This window comes from Natrix helvetica, assembly GCF_964273705.1.
Source record: "Natrix helvetica genome assembly, chromosome: 1".
Taxonomy (NCBI): Eukaryota; Metazoa; Chordata; class Lepidosauria; order Squamata; family Natricidae; genus Natrix; species Natrix helvetica.
In genome coordinates, this window is record NC_138548.1 from 122,802,763 (window position 1) to 122,820,772 (window position 18,010).

At 42.8% G+C, this 18,010-nt stretch overlaps 1 protein-coding gene and 1 long non-coding RNA gene across 2 annotated transcripts in view; both read right to left on the minus strand.

Annotated features, from left to right (window-relative positions):
• LOC309384881 overlaps nucleotides 1-18,010 on the minus strand; it is a 435,034-nt gene that overhangs the window by 13,029 nt on the left and 403,995 nt on the right. The window lies entirely within an intron of this gene.
• Nucleotides 1-18,010, minus strand: part of P2RX3 (purinergic receptor P2X 3) — a gene marked incomplete at its 5' end in the record, with an annotated part of 43,385 nt that overhangs the window by 9,721 nt on the left and 15,654 nt on the right. The window contains 8 exons of the mRNA XM_081938701.1: nucleotides 622-715; nucleotides 1,910-2,055; nucleotides 2,670-2,811; nucleotides 3,490-3,567; nucleotides 4,498-4,591; nucleotides 8,770-8,836; nucleotides 9,342-9,413; nucleotides 14,332-14,467. Of these exons, the coding sequence (XP_081794827.1) occupies nucleotides 622-715; nucleotides 1,910-2,055; nucleotides 2,670-2,811; nucleotides 3,490-3,567; nucleotides 4,498-4,591; nucleotides 8,770-8,836; nucleotides 9,342-9,413; nucleotides 14,332-14,467 (829 nt within the window). The remainder of the gene's footprint in view (nucleotides 1-621; nucleotides 716-1,909; nucleotides 2,056-2,669; nucleotides 2,812-3,489; nucleotides 3,568-4,497; nucleotides 4,592-8,769; nucleotides 8,837-9,341; nucleotides 9,414-14,331; nucleotides 14,468-18,010) is intronic.

Here is an 18,010-nt window from a genome sequence, read left to right on the forward strand (position 1 = left end):
TGTGAGCCTTCAGCGTTTAGACTTCCCGGACACATGACCACAGAGACGCCTTCAGACAGCGCTAGCTTTTCGGCTTTGAAACGGAGATGACCACTGCCCCCTAATGTTGGGAACGACTAGCACATATGTGCAAAGGGAACGTTTACCTTTACCTTTACAATAGAAATAGCACCTATGACAATAAGCTCTGCCATATTCCATGGCTTAAAAGCGAACATCGTGCTTTGTGGGAAACCTTTGATGGGAGAATGTCTATGGAGATTCTCAATCATCCAGGTCATGGTTGTCACAAAGGTGCTGTTTAAAAGGCAACTGGACTTTCTTGAAAGCATTTCCCTTCTCATCCAAGAGGAGGAGGAGTTGGTCAGAACCAACTAATGTGTCATGGGTGATGAAGGAGGCAGGCCCAGTGAGGGCGGCTCTACATTTCGCATACATGGTTCTAACGCTTTGTAGTCTAGGACACTCAAGAACAAACACCTTTCCAAAAACCAAAGAACCAGGACTTCTTCCTCCTCCAGATATTTCCTAATTCCCTCTCTTTTATGTTTGAATTTCGCCCCCACTAGATTTCAGCAGCCCTGTGCTCCAAGATGTGCAGGTTTGACCTGCCTCACTTACATTTCCATATACTAGAACATCAAAGCGAATGCCGTATGCCTTCATCAGGGTGCGGAATTCGGTGCCATTCTCTTGCTTGTAATATTTAGCATATCTGCGGACAAGGAAAAGGGCGTGTGTGCACATATGTACAGTACGTACAAACATAAATATACACAAAGACCTGGCCTAGGTACTCTGAGAACAAACATGGGCAAATTTGCCATGCAACAGAATGGCAATGAAGAAATTTTACAAGTGACTATGGTTTGGGAAGGTACACGTATCTAGTTTTGGCATAATCATCGGGGAGGAAAGATGGAGCTTTCTGTCATGTTAGCTCGGTGACAATTGGGCTGACACAGGGATGGGCTGCTGCGGGTTCGCAGGGATTTGGGAGAACCTCTAGCTAAGATTCTGTGCAGTTTGGAGAACCCCCAAATCCCACTCCTGGCTGGCCCCACCCATCATGCCCCTCCCCTTCCAGGAGCGTCACGCAGCCCGTTTTGGAATGCAGGTAAGTGCAGGGCGCATGCTGAGGCTTGGGGAGGGCGAAAAACAGGCTACCGCAAGTTCAGGAAGATCAGAAACAGACCTGTTTTTGGCCCCCAGAGGGCCTCCGGAGCCTGGGGAAGCTGTTTTCACCCTCCCAGAGGCTCAAGGAAAGCCTCTGGAGCCCAGGAAGGGCCAAAACACCCCTCTACCATGGTGCAGGAGGCCGACTAGGCCACACCCACCTAGCAACTGGGCAGAGAACCCCTTGCTAAAACTTTTGAAGCCCACCCCTGGGCTGAACTGGATACCTGAATATCTTAGAGTACTGCAAGAAAACCACCAGTATATCAGAAAGGAATTAATGAAAAGCTCTCGGGCCCAAAGTACACTAAATCAACCCATTAGTCCACAAGCCCAGGAACATTCTGCTTATCAGAGACCCTTCGGACCTTCAGGCTGGAAAAATTTCCCTACAAGGGTGTTCCCCCCCCCCACACACACTGGATATGTCCCAAGACTGAATGGGAAAAGCAAACGGTCCAGGCCTGAACAAGCCACTCTCCCATACATTCCCTGTTTCTGGATAGAAGACTCGGGCTTTTTATGTTGTGCAGCTTATTTTATGCTTTGCCTATGATGAAAAATGGCCTCCTTGTAAGAAATGTCTCTGGGGTGTCTACACAGAAGAAAAACATCTTGGTAGATAGGATCCAAAGGCTAGTATATTTGTAAATCAAAAGCTACTTCAACGGCAGAGAGAAATCTTAGTTCATCATTACTGGAAAGGGGGGATTTCTGTCTATTGCTTCTCTACGGGACTTGCCTGAAATTGTAGCCGCTAGAAACTTTGCTCTTTTCGGAGACGCTGTCAAGCCGGCTGAAAGAATAACTGGGAATGCAGTGCTCCCAAGAATGATCCAGATCACACACCCATCCAATCTTGATCCCTATTATCCCACCCTGCGTAGAAAAGCACAGCTTTAGGAGAAATCTCAGGAGATCCTAGCAATTAAGCCAAAGAAAGAAATCAGAGCTGCTTCGAAAAGGTACAATTTACTCATTAATCACTTTCTAATCCACTGACCATTTGATCAAACAATCCAGGTCACTGGCAGATAGAAAAAGGTACATTTCCTCTGCTTACCTCTAAGATGTGGGGTTATGCTTCTTCTAATAACTGGTTAAGAATGAGGGGTAATTATTTCACACCAATTAAGGCAACATACACTTCTGTATATTAAAAAATTATCTATGGCTTCCCATACAATCCTGTTTTGTCTGCCATCTCTAATTGTAATGCTATTCTCTTGGTCTCATTTTGGTCGATGGCTCTCCTATTTCACTATTTATATCATTGATAATTGCATTTATACTACTGAATTACCATAGAGATTAAAGACTAGTATTTTAGAATTTCAGCCATCCTGTCATTTCAGCCTGACAATGACTTTTCAAGAACCCCAAGCAATCTCTATAGCTAACAGGGGATTTGAAAACAAATTTCCAGGCAAATAAATAAAACCCAAATGTTGCTTGCTTGTCCAGTATGATCACCGTGCAACTGGCATTCTCACCGTCCTTGCCAGCGATGTAAAGTTTTGCCCTGCAAATTTTACAATGTCCCCAAGGCGCAGGATTGGACAGAAGGGTTGCTTTAAAGGATGGAAGTGGCATTTCTGGATATCTTCTGCTGTGATGTTGGGTAGCAGGTTTCCCCTGTGAAGGAAGCAAAGAAAACTATCCCAAGAGCAAACCATCCATCTCCAAAGAGGTGGTTGTTGTCAGAGGGTAGGGTCAAGAATGACAATTCTGAACTTGGCACAATGCATTTTAAGTTATGGTATTTTCAAGGCCACCTCCTTATCTAGACTCAATTAGAGATAATGCAAAAGTTAAGAGTTACAACTATTAAAAAGTGCCAGCAGCTGTCTGATATTTGCTAGCAGAATACATAAACTTGTTTTCTGGTTCACTCATAAGTAACATGTTGGTGAGAAGTATTGGAAGAGTAGGTCACCTCATTTGGGGGAGAAGCAGGTCAAGAAAGACTGGTGTAAACAATTAGGATTCTACATCAGAGTGAATTTGTGGTTGCTTTCTGTCTCTTTACACAAAGACACATAAACATATACACCCATGCCCATTATCCAACAACTGATTAGGTATTTTGGTGCATGCTATTGACTGATTTTATGGTTCGAGGGACTTGTGGAAGTCAGTCTCTGTCCATGTTGCTTTTCCAAGGGACCTCCTGAAATTCACAAGATCAGGTGGTATTGATCAGGCAAAATCTCTGCATTAGGGAAGTAATTCTCAATTCAAGTCCACCTAATATGTATTGAGAAGTAAATTCCAAGGTGCAACCTTGGCCTGGGTTGATGTTACCTTACTCACTTTTCAAAATCAAACAGTGGAAAGCGAATACTATTCTTAATGAAGAGAGTGAAGTTTTCAGCTTCTAGCATTACAGGTCTGCAGAAAGAAAAATACCCACTGAAATCAAATTGAAATCAGGAGTGAATTAAAGAAAGGAAGAAAAACAATTAAAGAATCATTTGCCAACCTCTGGAAATCTGTATCAAACTAGAGAACCATAAACAGGAAAATCTTAATTGTTCTTTTTGGTAAAATATGTAGATTGAAAGCAAAGAGTTAATACTCCTTTTGGAGAGGGAATTCCCCTCCTCTTTACCAAGGCTCTCATTTCAGATCTTTGAACTTCCTCACTTTCTGAACTTATATTGTCCTGTCTTCTTCTAACTTAGCATCATCATTTGTGATGCTAACTTAGCATCAATCAATGACAGAGATGTCATTGTAGAGGTCCATGGTTTTTACTGACAAGTAAGAGGGACAGTAGACAGGCATACAAATCCAACAACAGAATAGGAGGGAGGATCTTTGGCAATACTGAACTTGATTCCTGTTCCAAATTTCAAACCTTTAGTTTTCTTCAGAAAAGAACCTGGTGTATTGAATGAGGATCTGTAGTCTGTGTGATGGCCTACATAAAATTCAACACAAATACTTGAATCTTAAAAAAAAAAAAATTAAGCAAAACCATCATTTTTGCCCAAAAAGTATTGACACATGGTTAACTCTATATAATTATTACAACTAGCTATTGCACAATTTGTCCAGTCACATACCAAGAACATTCCCTTAGTAATAGATAACAATGCTAATGTCCCATCCATAGCTTTCCATGTGCATAGGCCATTACCACCCAAGTCCCATTTAAAAAAAAAATAAGCTAACAAAACCTATAAATCAACCCTCCCAAAAGGAACTCTAGATTTCCAGTCAACTAATTTTACATTCTGGAATTATGTTCCCAACTACAGTATGGCCTATGTTCCCTTCCTGTGAAATGACATAAGACTGCTATAGGTAAGTGCTTACACATCCACATTGTCCATTTCTGATGGGCACCAGCCCTGGATCTGACAGGTCCGAAAAGTAGCATTGAAATTGACACATCGGCCTGTTAATATTCCTGCAGAAGAAGAAAAACCCCATCATTTCAATCACTAGAATCCCAATTCAGCCCAACTCTTGGGATTCATTTTGACAGGTTATCTGGGGGCAATTCTGCTTCTGTCTGCCTCATCAGTAGAAGCAAAAAAACTTATAATTTCTATGCCATCTTTCCCCTAGACAATGCACCCCAGCAAAAGGGCAATAATATAGCAATAGCAATAGCATTTAAGGCTTACATACTACTTCATAGTGCTTTATGGCTTACCGAGTCAGCCTATTGCCCCCAACAATCTGAGTTTCATTTTACTGACCTTGGAAGGATGGAAGACTGAGTCAACCTTGAACCAGTAGGGATCGAACTGCCGGCAGTCAGCAGAATTAGCCTGCAATACTGCATTCTAACCACTGCACCACCATAGTTCTCATATATCTATATACTCATCAATAGTGGTACCTAGAAGCCATATTTTTCCTGCACAATTTAATTTACATTTCTAGCAGATTTATCTTTCACCAATATAATGATAGCATCACCCAAGTTTTGGAAAATAAATTGTGCCAGAGAGGAAGACAATGGAGAAGACAATTTGAAGCTGAAATAGAATTGGATTGGAAGGGGATTCTGTACAGTAGCCTTTTGTGGATCAGGTGCCTTCTGGATGCATAGAGAGAATATAGTCTGCAGCCCCTAGGGATCAGAGGGTAAAGACGGGCCACACACCCTCTTAAAGTCCCTGGATACCCCTAATGGTCATCATTTTCTTTTGCTGGCTGAAAAAATATCAAATTGACATGATCTTGATGCTATTTCAGTGTTCTTTCTGTACCAATGCAACAATCTTAGAGCTCTGTTGTTTTTAGTCTCTTAATACAATGCCAATAGGATCTACTCATCAATATTATATAAAGCAGAGAAAAGTTATAAGAAATAGGAAGCCAAGTAAATTAAAGACCCGTAATAATAAAAAAGAAAAAGCAATATAATTAATTTGATTTACATTCACATATAATCATTCACTGTATTTCTATATAGTTTTGTATCCTTGGAAACTATCATTGCTTATTCCATGTCCGTATGTTACTTGTTGTTCTTTCAACTTTTTACCACTCTCTCACTTTGAGAATTTCATTAGTTCCAGCCAAGTACAATTTTTACAATTTTCTTCTCCCTCTCTACCCATTCACTGTTATATCTTTTGTGATTCAATACTCATTTATTCTCTCGACAGGATCAGACTACCACAAAGTACTTCATTTTTCATACTGGCCACTAAATTTTATACTTGATCCATATTTATTCGGCACCCATTCATTCTTGACTCTATTTCTTCTTGATCTACCGTAGGGTGACTATATGTAAGTACCATATTCCTACTAGATTCAACTTACTTTTATATTTCTGCTTCATGCTTCCACACAACAATCTTATACATAGCTATATTTATTCTTTCAACGAATATTTGTTTCTTGCTAACAGACTACATGCCATCTACTGCTATTTGAATTTCTTAAATTTTCTCCACTCATTTCAACCTCTTTAGTAAACATTCTGCTGAGGAACACAAATTTATCTATTTGCTAAAGTCTTTTTGCTCTTTATATATGAATAACCATTCAATTTTTCCTGTAGTCTAATTGCTGCCTCTGTATTTTTTGACCGTGAAGGATGCAATATCCAGTTCGGTCATCATGTGTACAGATTTTTATCCACTGTTAAGACAGAACATTGCCTGGAGTATATCATCATGGTGTTTATTAAACTAAATTTATTTAAACTTAATTTAAAACAAAATTTGTACATCAGTGATTGCATGATGTGGTCGCGTTGGTTGATGATCTCTGGAGGGCCAGAGATAGAGGTTGTTCCTCTATCCTGGTCCTATTAGACCTCTCGGCGGCTTTTGATACCATCGACCATGGTATCCTATTGCGCCGGTTGGAGGGGATGGGAGTCGGAGGTACCGTTTTGCGGTGGTTCGGCTCCTACCTCTCCGACCAGAGGCAATGTGTGTTGACAGGGGGACAGAGGTCGACCCCGAGGCCACTCACTTGTGGGTCGGTCCTCTCGCCTCTCCTGTTCAACACATATGTGAAGCCGCTGGGTGAGATCATCCGTGGTTTTGGGGTTGAGTATCACCTCTACGCTGATGATACTCAGCTGTATATTTCAACTCCAAACCACCCCAACGAGGCTGTCGAAGTGATGTCCCGGTGTTTGGAGGCCGTCGGGGTCTGGATGGGGGACAACAGACTTAAACTCAACCCCTCCAAGACTGAGTGGCTGTGGCTACCGGCACCTCGGTTCAGCCAGCTGATCCCATCGCTGGCCATAGGGGGCGAACAATTGCCCCCTGTGGAACGGGCGCGCAATTTGGGCGTCCTCCTTGATGCCCGGCTGTCAATGGATGATCATGTGGCAGCCGTGGCGAGGGGGGCGTTCCACCAGGTTCGCCTGGTGCGCCAATTGCGCCCCCTACTGGACCGGGATGCCCTACGCACGGTCACTCATGCGCTGGTGACGTCCCGCCTGGATTACTGCAACGCTCTCTACATGGGGCTGCCCTTGGGACGCGCCCGGAGACTGCAGTTAGTTCAGAATGCAGCCGCGCGGGCTGTGATGGGGAGTACGAGGTACTCCCACATAACACCTCTCCTGTGTGAGCTGCACTGGCTACCTGTGGTTTTCCGGGTGCGTTTCAAGGTGCTGATTACCATCTTTAAAGCGCTCCATGGCACGGGACCTAGTTACTTGCGGGATCGCATCCTCCCACATACATCCCTGCGGCCAATACGCTCACACAGGGAGGGACTTCTCCTGGTGCCGTCCACTAGGCAATGCCAGCAGGCGACACCGAGGAGTAGGGCCTTCTCTGTGATGGGCCCAACCCTCTGGAATGACCTCCCCCCCGACATTAGAACCACTACTGACCTCCGCTCCTTCCGGCAAAAACTGAAGACCCACCTGTTCCGATTAGCAGGCCTGGCATAATTCAACTGTCCCTCCTGGCAAATGTATTATATCTGGTTATTTTAGGGGTTTTTTAATTTACTGTATTTGTTTTTAGGGGTTTGAATTTATTTTATATCTGCTTTGTACAGTTCTTTTAACGGCATTTTAACCTCCTCCATGTCAACTGTTAACTGTACATATTTAATTTTATTGTATCTTGTTATATTTTGTATGAACTGTACACCGCCCCGAGTCCCTTTCGGGAGAGGGGGCGGTCTAGAAGCATTAATTATTATTATTATTATTATTATTGTTGTTGTTGTTGTTGTTGTTGTTGTTGTTGTTGTTATTATTATTATTATTATTATTATTATTATTATTATTATTATTATTATTATTACCTCTGTAGATAAATATTTTTTTAAAAAAATATTTTTTCCCTGTCAAACATAACATCCTTGCTCTTCAACACAGTACATTAATTTTGATATGCATCCTTCTCATTGCATTATACAGGCCACCTAACATTCACTGCCAATCATTTGGGTCCTCAGACCATGACATGGTACTTTTGAATTGCATACAAAAGTGCAGTACATGCATAATTGTTACTAACAACTTACTTCTACTATCACCACAAAGATTCCTTGCACGTTTACTCATAAATACATCATTGTCATGCCCCTGACTTTGTAATGTACCATTTGCTGAGCATTTATTGTCATGCATACTTTTTTCCATAAAATACTGTGCTTATCACACTTAGCAGCCAACCTCCATCTGTACATTCATGCAAAACAATTCCATAATTCAAGCCTATTGTGCTTTCTCTAAATGAATAAATACACAATAAACTTTCTCACATTTTTAGATGTCTTACTAATTTGCTGAAGTGCAAAAGTCTGGTCTGCATACCCTTCGCCTGGCATAAAGCTGCACTGCTCTTCCCAGCTTTTGCTGTCACCTCTTGTCCTCTTTCAGTCAGAAGTCTGCCAAGTCTTTCCCCAGGCACACTTCAACCAATCCTCCTGCAATGTTTGCATTCACTTTTGCTACCATCCGGTTTCTATCAGGAAACAGTGTCATTCTAGCAATAGTCAGGCATGTGGTCTTCGCCCGCATGTTAAACAAGTCTCTTAGTCTCCATAAGCCCCTCCATAATCAGGCTGGCAATTAACAGACAGGCAGATTGTCTATGATGAGCATTCCCCACCCCCCTACTCTGTGTGAGATATCTGGCTTACCACCTCCGGTGATGGAGACAGGCTTCTTGCACTCACTGTCTGAGGTACACTGGTAACGAAGATTATTCTAAAAGGGGAAGACAAAGGGAAGGGAAGAAAGCATGGGAAGCAGAAATTACTGGTCCTCTTCCAGGTTCCCCACCACCCCAATTAATGTATATATTATGAAGCAAGAAGGGAGAAGCACACTGTTTTGAAAGTCAAAAGTCCACCGCTTAATTTTAGCTCAGTGGGAAACATACCCAGTGCATGCAAAATGTTCCCACGTGAGACTTTCACTTCTTTAGGTATATGGCTGTTAGAGACCTCCGTCTGGAATGCCAAAAAACTGCTACCTTATTATGTTTAAAAAGGCAGCTTGCTATAATGCAGCTTCATCAAGTCAGGGGCCTCTGCAGCTTTCTATAAACAATCCCTTGCCGGCATGAAACAAAACACTAAAGTTTTGAGTCTTCTACCTGTTATTTGGAAACAGCTCGAAGTCTGCGCAAAGCAGAAGACAGCTACAACCACCCCTAGCCCCCAATCTCTAGTTGAATCTCACTTCCTACCCTCTTGGTTTAGTAACATACCTCAGGGCAGAAGCCTTGCACCTGGTTCTCCGTCACAATGAGTTTGGTAATGATGACAAAGACTGATGTCCCCTGCCAGGTGGACGGATCCAAAAGATGTAGGCAGAAGGGGGGGAAAATAGGATGTCAAATATCTTGAATGTAAGAGCACAGAGATGGCATGTCATCTCCTGGTTAGTTCTTTCTGCCTGCTCATCTAGAGGTGATCATAATAGACCACTAGCCTTATAACTAAGATTTAGAATTAGAATTTTTTTTTGGGGGGGGGAGCAAAATGTATTTAATAATAAAAAGTTCAACAGTGAACAGGATTATCAATAGAGATATGAGGTCTCCTTTACTCGATGTTCTCTAGCAAAGACCACAGTGGCGAACATCTCAGGGCCACAGTAATTCCAAAAAAATGCCCCATTTCCTGTCGAGCGAAAGGCTGGTGAGGTCATGGGCGATCAGAAAACATTCAAAGCGTTCAAGGAACGCGTCCCATGCCTCAGCCTCAGGGCGGAAAGGAGAAAAGATAGTAGCAGCAGCCATGGGAGGCACTTGGTGAGGGTCCGTTTCGCCCGTCCTCGTCACCAGTTTTAAAGCCTGAGGCGGCAATAACTGAGGAGGCGAAGTTCAAACGAAACCCTTTATTTTGAACAGAACAACTGACAGGAACAAGCAACACTGAACTCGTCTGACAGCTATTTATATAGGTAGCTGTCAGACGGGGAACCAATGGCCAGCAGGTGCGCCTGGGCCAATCAGAGGCGTTTCTCCTAGCGCCATCTGTTGGCCGGGCCTGGTAGAACACAACAAATACCACCTCTGATTTTATCTCCACAAATATCCATATTATCCCCCCAATATTTTTCAACACTGAAGCGTAAGCAGGACACACCACGTTCCTAACCTTGCTTGAGTCATTTCCATATTGCAACAGGCAGCTTTGCATGTCTTTATTGCACCCCTGCAAAATGTTTCACAACCTACAACTGTGCACAAAGATTCGGATTTCCTAACACGTATTTCATATGCTCCAGAAGCTGAGACCTATTATAGTTCCTGACAATGAACTGGCCAAAGCAAGAAGAGGAGATGGAAGTACAGCTGCCATCGGGATAGCTAGGAGTCAGAATGCTGGATTATGGCTATCAATGGATCCTAGCCTTAATTACAGGAATCCATTTTTTAATTCCACTATTTAGGAAACCTTTGGCTGTCAGATAATCTTTGCAGTTGATTACTATGGTAGTTAATCTTATGCCTATCCTACTGAATTAAATGGGATTTATTCCCAGGCAATTGGGAAATTGTGATTGGTCTGCAGTGAGAATTATCTTTCAGGAAAGAAGACATCCAGAATTGTTCATTGGGTCCTTTATGAACTTGCACTTAACAAAAATCAGCAATTATTTTATTGTCAGTCTCTTAAATTATTCAGCTGGTTCTGCAGTTTACCTTCAGCTGCTACTTCATTTGCCATTTTTCTTCTTATTCTATTGTCTAAATGCATCCATGTTGTTCAGGGAACAGTGTCTTTCCTAATAAGAGATCTGGCATTGGTTTCACATACAATAACTGAATTAACACAAATTTCTGTGATTTCAGAAAAAACGTACAATATCAGCTCTTTCCCCCAAATCTGCAACAAATGTGTTGAAAGAAGAACAAGGAAGGGTTTGTGTTGCAGTTAGATACTAGACAGTGTTCCTGGATTGGTCAATTTGTGGGAGGATTGACTAGCTCAAAGAGGAGATCAGGCCAAGCTCAAAGCAGGGAAGCAACAATTCTACTAGCAGTTGGGAATCCAGTGCAGAGGGGAAGGGTAGGGTGAAAAAAAACGCCAGGTGGTGACTACAATCACACAATTGAGACCCTGTTTATTTTTATGCACAAGAAATGCAAGACACCTTGATTCTTTGGACATACCCCTCTCCTCTACAAATTTTTCCCATGGGAAAAGGATGAAGACGGTGGTTATGTGGAACCAGCCCCATTCATTACTATAGATGTGATTCAGGATTGGGCTGGAAAAATAATGAGTTGACAGTTTGTTCTTGTTTTCAGTTAGCAGTCGTTCTAATTATGCCACGATTTTTGAATATATCTTTCCCTCTTTGTAGTTAAGCAAGACTGTCAGGGCTCTTTGTGAGCATGTTCCCCTTTTGCAGTTTTCAGCAATCAAAATGAATAAATGAAGACATGTTCTCTAACTTTTAGAAAAACAAGTGGGATTTGCAACCCCATGCAGCATGAAAAATTTGTTAGGCATTCTCTATTCTTGTTCTCTTCCCCAACCCACTCACCCATCCCTTTTCTTTTGAACAGGGACTAGTTTTGTGCATTGTACAAAATTGTTTGTTTACCTATGGCTAATTTAATAAATTGTAATTAGGTTGCAACAGCATGCTAAGCCATAAAACATGGTTTAGAAGTCCCAACAGCTAAACCGAGCCTAGAGAGATACCATTATGAGTCAGTTCACTAGAAGAACTTCGTTAGTAAATTGGCATTCCACATTCCTTATTAGAGTATTTATTCTCTAGTACAATGATGGCGAACGTTTTTCTGCTCAGGTGCCAAAAGGGCATGTGTGCATGCCCACACCCATAATGCAATGCCCTCCCCCCCCGGCGCATGCACACACAACCCCCCCTACTCCCTCCTTGCGCATGCGCACAGGCCTCACTGAAGCCTCCGGAATTCCAGTAGGCCTGTTGGGTCGTATTTCACCCTTCCCGGGCTTCAGGAAAGCCTCCGGAGTCTGCGGATGGCAAAAAATCGGCCCAACGGGCCTACCGGAACTTCAGATAGGCCCATTGGGCCCATTTTTCATCATCCACAAGGCCCCGGAGGCTTTCCTGAAGCCCGGGAAGGGCGAAAACAGCCTCCCACCACCACCCGGAAGGCCAAAAATCAGCTGGCCAGCTGGCCAATATAATTGGCATTATATTGCATTTCCCCTTATTTTGGTGGCCGATAGGTGCAACCTAAGGAGCCTGCGTTATTGGTTCTTTGTTGTGATGGTAGTACAGGTAGTCCTTGACTTATGACCACAATTGAGCCCAAAATTTCTGTTGCTAAGTGAAACATTTGTTAAGTGAGTGTCTCTTCATTTTGTGACTTATCTTGCCACAGTTGTTTAGTTAATTGCTGCAGTTGTTAAGTTAGTAACATGGTTGTTAAGTGAAGCGGGTTTCCCCATTGACTCTGCTTGTAAGAATTTTGCAAAAGGCAAATGACATGACCCTGGGACACTGAAACCGTCATAAATATGAACCAGCCGTCAAACATCTGAATTTTGATTGGGTGATCACAGGGATGCTGCAATGGTTGTAAGTGTGAAAAATGGTCCTAAGCCACTTTTTCAGTGCCGCTGAGAATTCAAACGCTCACTGAATGGCCTGTGATAAGTCACGGACTACCTGTATAAGCAAAACATTGCGCTAGTTATCAAGCAGCATAGATTCCCTCCCTTGAAATGCTCACATAATGCTCCTGCTGTAAATATGGGTACTTGTAGAGGGAGAGAAACAAATGAAAAGCCACACGTTTGCAATATTATCCTCTTGCTAATGCCAGGAATGAAACACCCGGATTAGATGTCATGATATTAATAAGTACGTGTGAGATTTGTGGAATGAGGGTATTATCATTTTGATGTCATCATGCTTTATGATGGAACCTGCTACCCCTGCAATTGCATCGTTCTAGAATATGACAGAGATTTTTTAAAAGGCATTAAAGTGATAGAAAGCAGTGGACACCATTACTGTGTTGGGTTTCTTCGATTGGCTGCTGTATACGCTGCAAAAAAAAACTCAAGCTATTAATGAGGCACCGCTTGTGGTGCATTGCACACCAGACTGAAGCCAGTTTGGTTAGCTGATTGCCCTTGGCCCAAATGAGGGCCCCATTCATTTTTACACCATCTGCTGTTAAGCTCACCTCTCCTTTCTTCTGCCTTTTTTCGTGGCTTATTTGACAACGTATGAAACCGCTGGCTACTGTTATTAGCAGTTGGTTATGGAATTTCCTATCCCAGAAAACTTTACACACACACACACACACAGACACACCCCGTCCCAAACTGGGCAAAGAAAAAATAGGAGTTGCCCAACTGAGTGAAGCAGGAGAACCAGATCCTGGGTTATCAGTAGTCACTTAATGAACTATGCCTTAGTGGTGGAGTTATTTGGGAATGCGATGTGTTTTATTACGTGCTTTTAGACGTATTTGAAACAACTGGTTTTGAAGGATGTCAATCTGTCTAATCTATCACTGAGCAAACAATCTTATGATGCTTAGACATCACACCAAGCTATAATGTAGTTTGTTTAATTTGGGTTTAACTCAATGTATGAACTCAGACATGGGAAATTGTGGTTTCCAAGTTTTAATTCTTGCTAATATTGGTTTTTTTTTTATTGCCTCGTTGTGTTGTGAATGGGGTGGATACACACACAGGTTATATCTATCGTTCTATTTCACTGAAATTGCTGTGCTTTTTGACCTATTTTTCAAGGGCAGATTGCATTCCTGCATCAAGGAGGCACTTATATTATTGTTTTTAATAGCCATGGAAATAATGAAGTAATGTAATAAAATTAACAGACGGGGCAGGGAAGAATTTTCACTTGGTTTTCTCCCATTTTGGCAGCATGTGTGCGTTTGTGTGGGAGGTGGGATTTTACTTTTATAGATGTGTTAAGCTGATCAGAGGCTTCGCATGCTGATTTCCCTTTGTTTCCCACAGGAAAATCATTCTGCAGCTGATATTTGGTGGCATGATCCTGGGGGAGTTATATGGACCCCCAAATGTGGCGAAGGCTGCCTGCGGCCTATACTAAAGTTACAGGGCTTAGCTGAGGAGATATTGAAGGCTGCTGTTGGAAGGGGCCGGTGCACATTCTCCAAGAGTAGCCTTGCTCATTTATTTATTTATTGCAGCAAACATAATCTTGTGAATCTCTCTGCTATCCCTTCCCCTCTTGGACAGCATTACCTGTGGAGGTGTGACGTAATCTGCTGTATCCATAATGCGGTTGCTGTAGTTGCCAAACCCCTTCACTTTTGTCACGACAGAGGATTCAATGGAGGTGTCCCTTATCTGGTAGGCCTTCTCGTGCAGGAACACCCACCTGTGGAAAAGAGATCTTTCAATACAGTAACTCTCCTGCAACTCATGGAAGGTACAACTTCTGTCCTGTTCCCAATGGTGTTGAATTACAGAACAGTGACGTGCAGTCAGGTGAGGCAAGTGAGGCACAGCCTCACCACTCTCATCATGAAAAAAAAAGTAAAAGGAAAAAGCTGAGCTAGTTGCTGCCTCACCGTGGATGACTCTGCTTAACCTCACTGGTGCTCTCCCTCCCCAAGTGTAGTGACTTCCTCCCCAGGCCCCCATTCATTTCTCTCTCTCACACACACAGCTGGATAAAACTATATAAAAATCTAGCCCAGCTTCAGTGATTACAAGTTTGAAAAGGCAACGTGGCTCCACCTGCAATCAAACTACACTTGGGGAGGGAGAGCACAAGTGAGCACTGAGGAGACCACAGGAGGAGGCAGGAAGCCAGGCAAAGAGCCATGCTGTAGTACACACACTTCCCCCCAGCCTCTTTCTTTTGGAAGGCTTGGCTCGGCTCCCCTCCGGCTTCTCTGCCTCTCCTCTCACCCCAGCCTGCCAGCAGGAGGTGGTGGGTGGGCTTTATTGTGTTCCAGGCATTTCCCACCCAGACAGCAGGCTGCATTTGCAATGGTGGAGGTGTTTGGGAAAGGCAGCAGGGAAATGGGGGGGTGGGGTGGCAGAGGAGCTGCTTTCAAGCCACTGGAAAAGATATCCAATCCAACTTTTGTGTGTGGGGGGGTTTGTTTGAGAGTGAGTGAGAGAGGGAAGGGGTAGGAGAGATAGTCCAATCCAACTTCTGTGTGTGTGTGTGTGTGTGTGTGTGTGTGTGTGTGTTTGAGAGAGGGGGAGGAAGGGAGAGAGGGAGGAAGGAGGGGAAGGAGAAGAAAAAGAAAAAGAAAGGAGCAAAAGAGAAAAACAAATGCTGTCGCTTTAAATTGGAACTGAGCATGCCTGGCTGTGGAATTCTGGGAATTGAAGTCCACAAGTCTAAAAATATTTGAAACCCAGCACTGTGTCAGTGCCTCACCAGTCATAAACCTCACCGCACGTCACTGTTACAGAACATACCCTCACCCTTGCCTGAAGCTAATCTGTTGGGCACTTCAGTTCAGCTGCATTTGGAAGTCCACAGATCTCCACCTGCTGCCTTATAGGACAATGCGACATGGCGAAAACCCTGCTCTAATTATTATGAGCAGCTTTCATGAAATGGCTCCTTAGACAAACAAGATCTGTAGCTTCTCACCCTTCTCCTTGGCTTTGATTGGCCACTCTAGCTGTTCTCAATTAATAGCCTCTTGATGGCATCCTCTGCTCACTAGCTTCCATCATGGCTTATTTGGACCTATTTTAATTGCGGCCAACCCATTTATCTAGTGCAGGGGTGTCAAACTTGCAGCTTGCGGGCCAGATGCGTCATGTGCCAGGTACAACCCCCCCCCCCCGCCGGCTTACTGAAGGGGGGGGGAAGTTGTGATACGTCATGACAACGTGACGCCCTAAGTTTGACACCCCTGATCTAGTGCAGTGTTTTGCAATCTTGGCAACATTAAGACATGTGAATTTCAACTTCCGGAGGAACACTGATCTGGAAATATCATTTGATGGAACATACCCTTGGTTTCATTAACATATTATGTCTCCCAACCCTTCATACAACATTAATAATGATGAAATGCCTTTTGCTTTCAATTTTTACCTGCTAAGATGTTTTAGACATCTATGACCTGACTGCTGTAAGCCCACTCTTGTCTAACTTCAGGAAACTAACATCCAAGAGTAAACTAGATTCATCCTGGTTTGTAATTCAGCCACCAAGCAAGCCTATACAAAATCTTGTTTTGTTGTAATATAGGTAAATTGATTCTACCATTAGACTGATAGACAATCACCTAGAATTGGCCATTAAAGGATGTTAAAATTACACTTTTGTTAATCTAATCAAGCCATTCTGCACATTCACCTTACTTCTTGATGCACAGTGCCCTCTAGCGTACAGAAATAACATAGTTTATTACCACAGTTCATTGGGCTCAATTAAAAACTCAGCATTGATTTCCACAAGAAGAAGCACATGGAGATTGTCAGCATTGATAAAATCATCCCTTGAACTCAGGTACTGAAGAGTAAGCTCCCCTGGTTTTAATTAAACTTACTTCTGACTAAGAACAGGCATTTAGGAATGGAAAGTGTAACATGATTAACCAAATTGCAGATTATAGAAGCAGCCCTCTGATAATTAGTCTGATTTCTCACAGGCAACAGCGTGCGTTGGGCTGATAATGTATAAGCATTTAGGATATGTTTTTTTAATGGAATGTGAGATGCCTAATTCTGATTCCGTCACTTCCTCTGGCAGAGTATTCCGATTGCCAATTATTTCTTCTATGAAATATTTATACCAAACTCCTTAATTCAAATGCTTCATTCTCACCGCTGGATTTCACTCTGCCTGTCTAGATTTAAAAACAAAAAACAAAAAAAAAACCCTATGAGACATCTTGCAGAACTTGTGAGGAAATGTAGTTGATGCTATCCAGTTTGCATTGGAAGACTTTTTGAGCATCATAAGAGGGAACAAAATCCCCATGAAGTATCAGATACCATACATTCAAGGTTGGAAGGCCACTAATGGAACAAATTCAATTACAGCCTTTTTTTTTTCCTTCCTACCTCCAGATCCACCGAGAACTTGGTAAAATGCTAAACACCATTAACCACAATTATCTTGAAATCAAGCTACCCTTTCAGCTAAATGTTCCTGCGTTTACTTCTCTCCTTGGTCATCATGGGAGAACATACCATATAGGCCATAACTTTTCTTATTTCAACTAATGCTTATCATTTAGTTGCTGATGTGCTAATTGTTGTCTTCATGGGCAAGGTAGTTAAATGCCAAGAAAAAAAAAAGGAAAGATGAAAAACATGAAAATAGTTTGAGCTTTGTCTACACTACGCCATTTTCTAGCTAATGATTTATATAGGGCTTTTTTCATAGCTGTGTGAAAGTACTTCCCTCCAAGTTCCAGTGGTGAAATTCAATATTTTTTACTACTGGTTCTGTGGACATGGCTTGGTGGGCGTGGTATGGCTTGGTGGGAGTGGCAGGGGAAGGATACTGCAAAATCTCCATTCCCACCCCACTCTGGGGCCAGCCAGAGGTGGCGTTTGTCGGTTCTCCAAACTACTCAAAATTTCTGCTACTGGTTCTTCGGACTACTTAAAATTTCCGCTACCGGTTCTCCAGAACCTGTCAGAACCTGCTGGATTTCACCCCTGCCTCCAACCCTTGAAGTGACAGGAAACTCTGCCAGTCTACTTTGCCTTGTCCCATCACTGAAGCCTATTCAGTAACTAGTCAGGAAATGGTTGTGTCCCTGCAGAGAAATCCTCCCAGCAAGTATCACCAGCAGGCAGCAGAAGTGTTAACCAACTGCTGCCCTTGATGTGGGATTGGGGTTGTAAGGAAGTGAGCTTTGCTCTGGTTTTATGCAATGTGGTTCCCAAAGAGCTTGTTAGATTCCTTTGGGGACTTTGGTTTTAACACTATTCT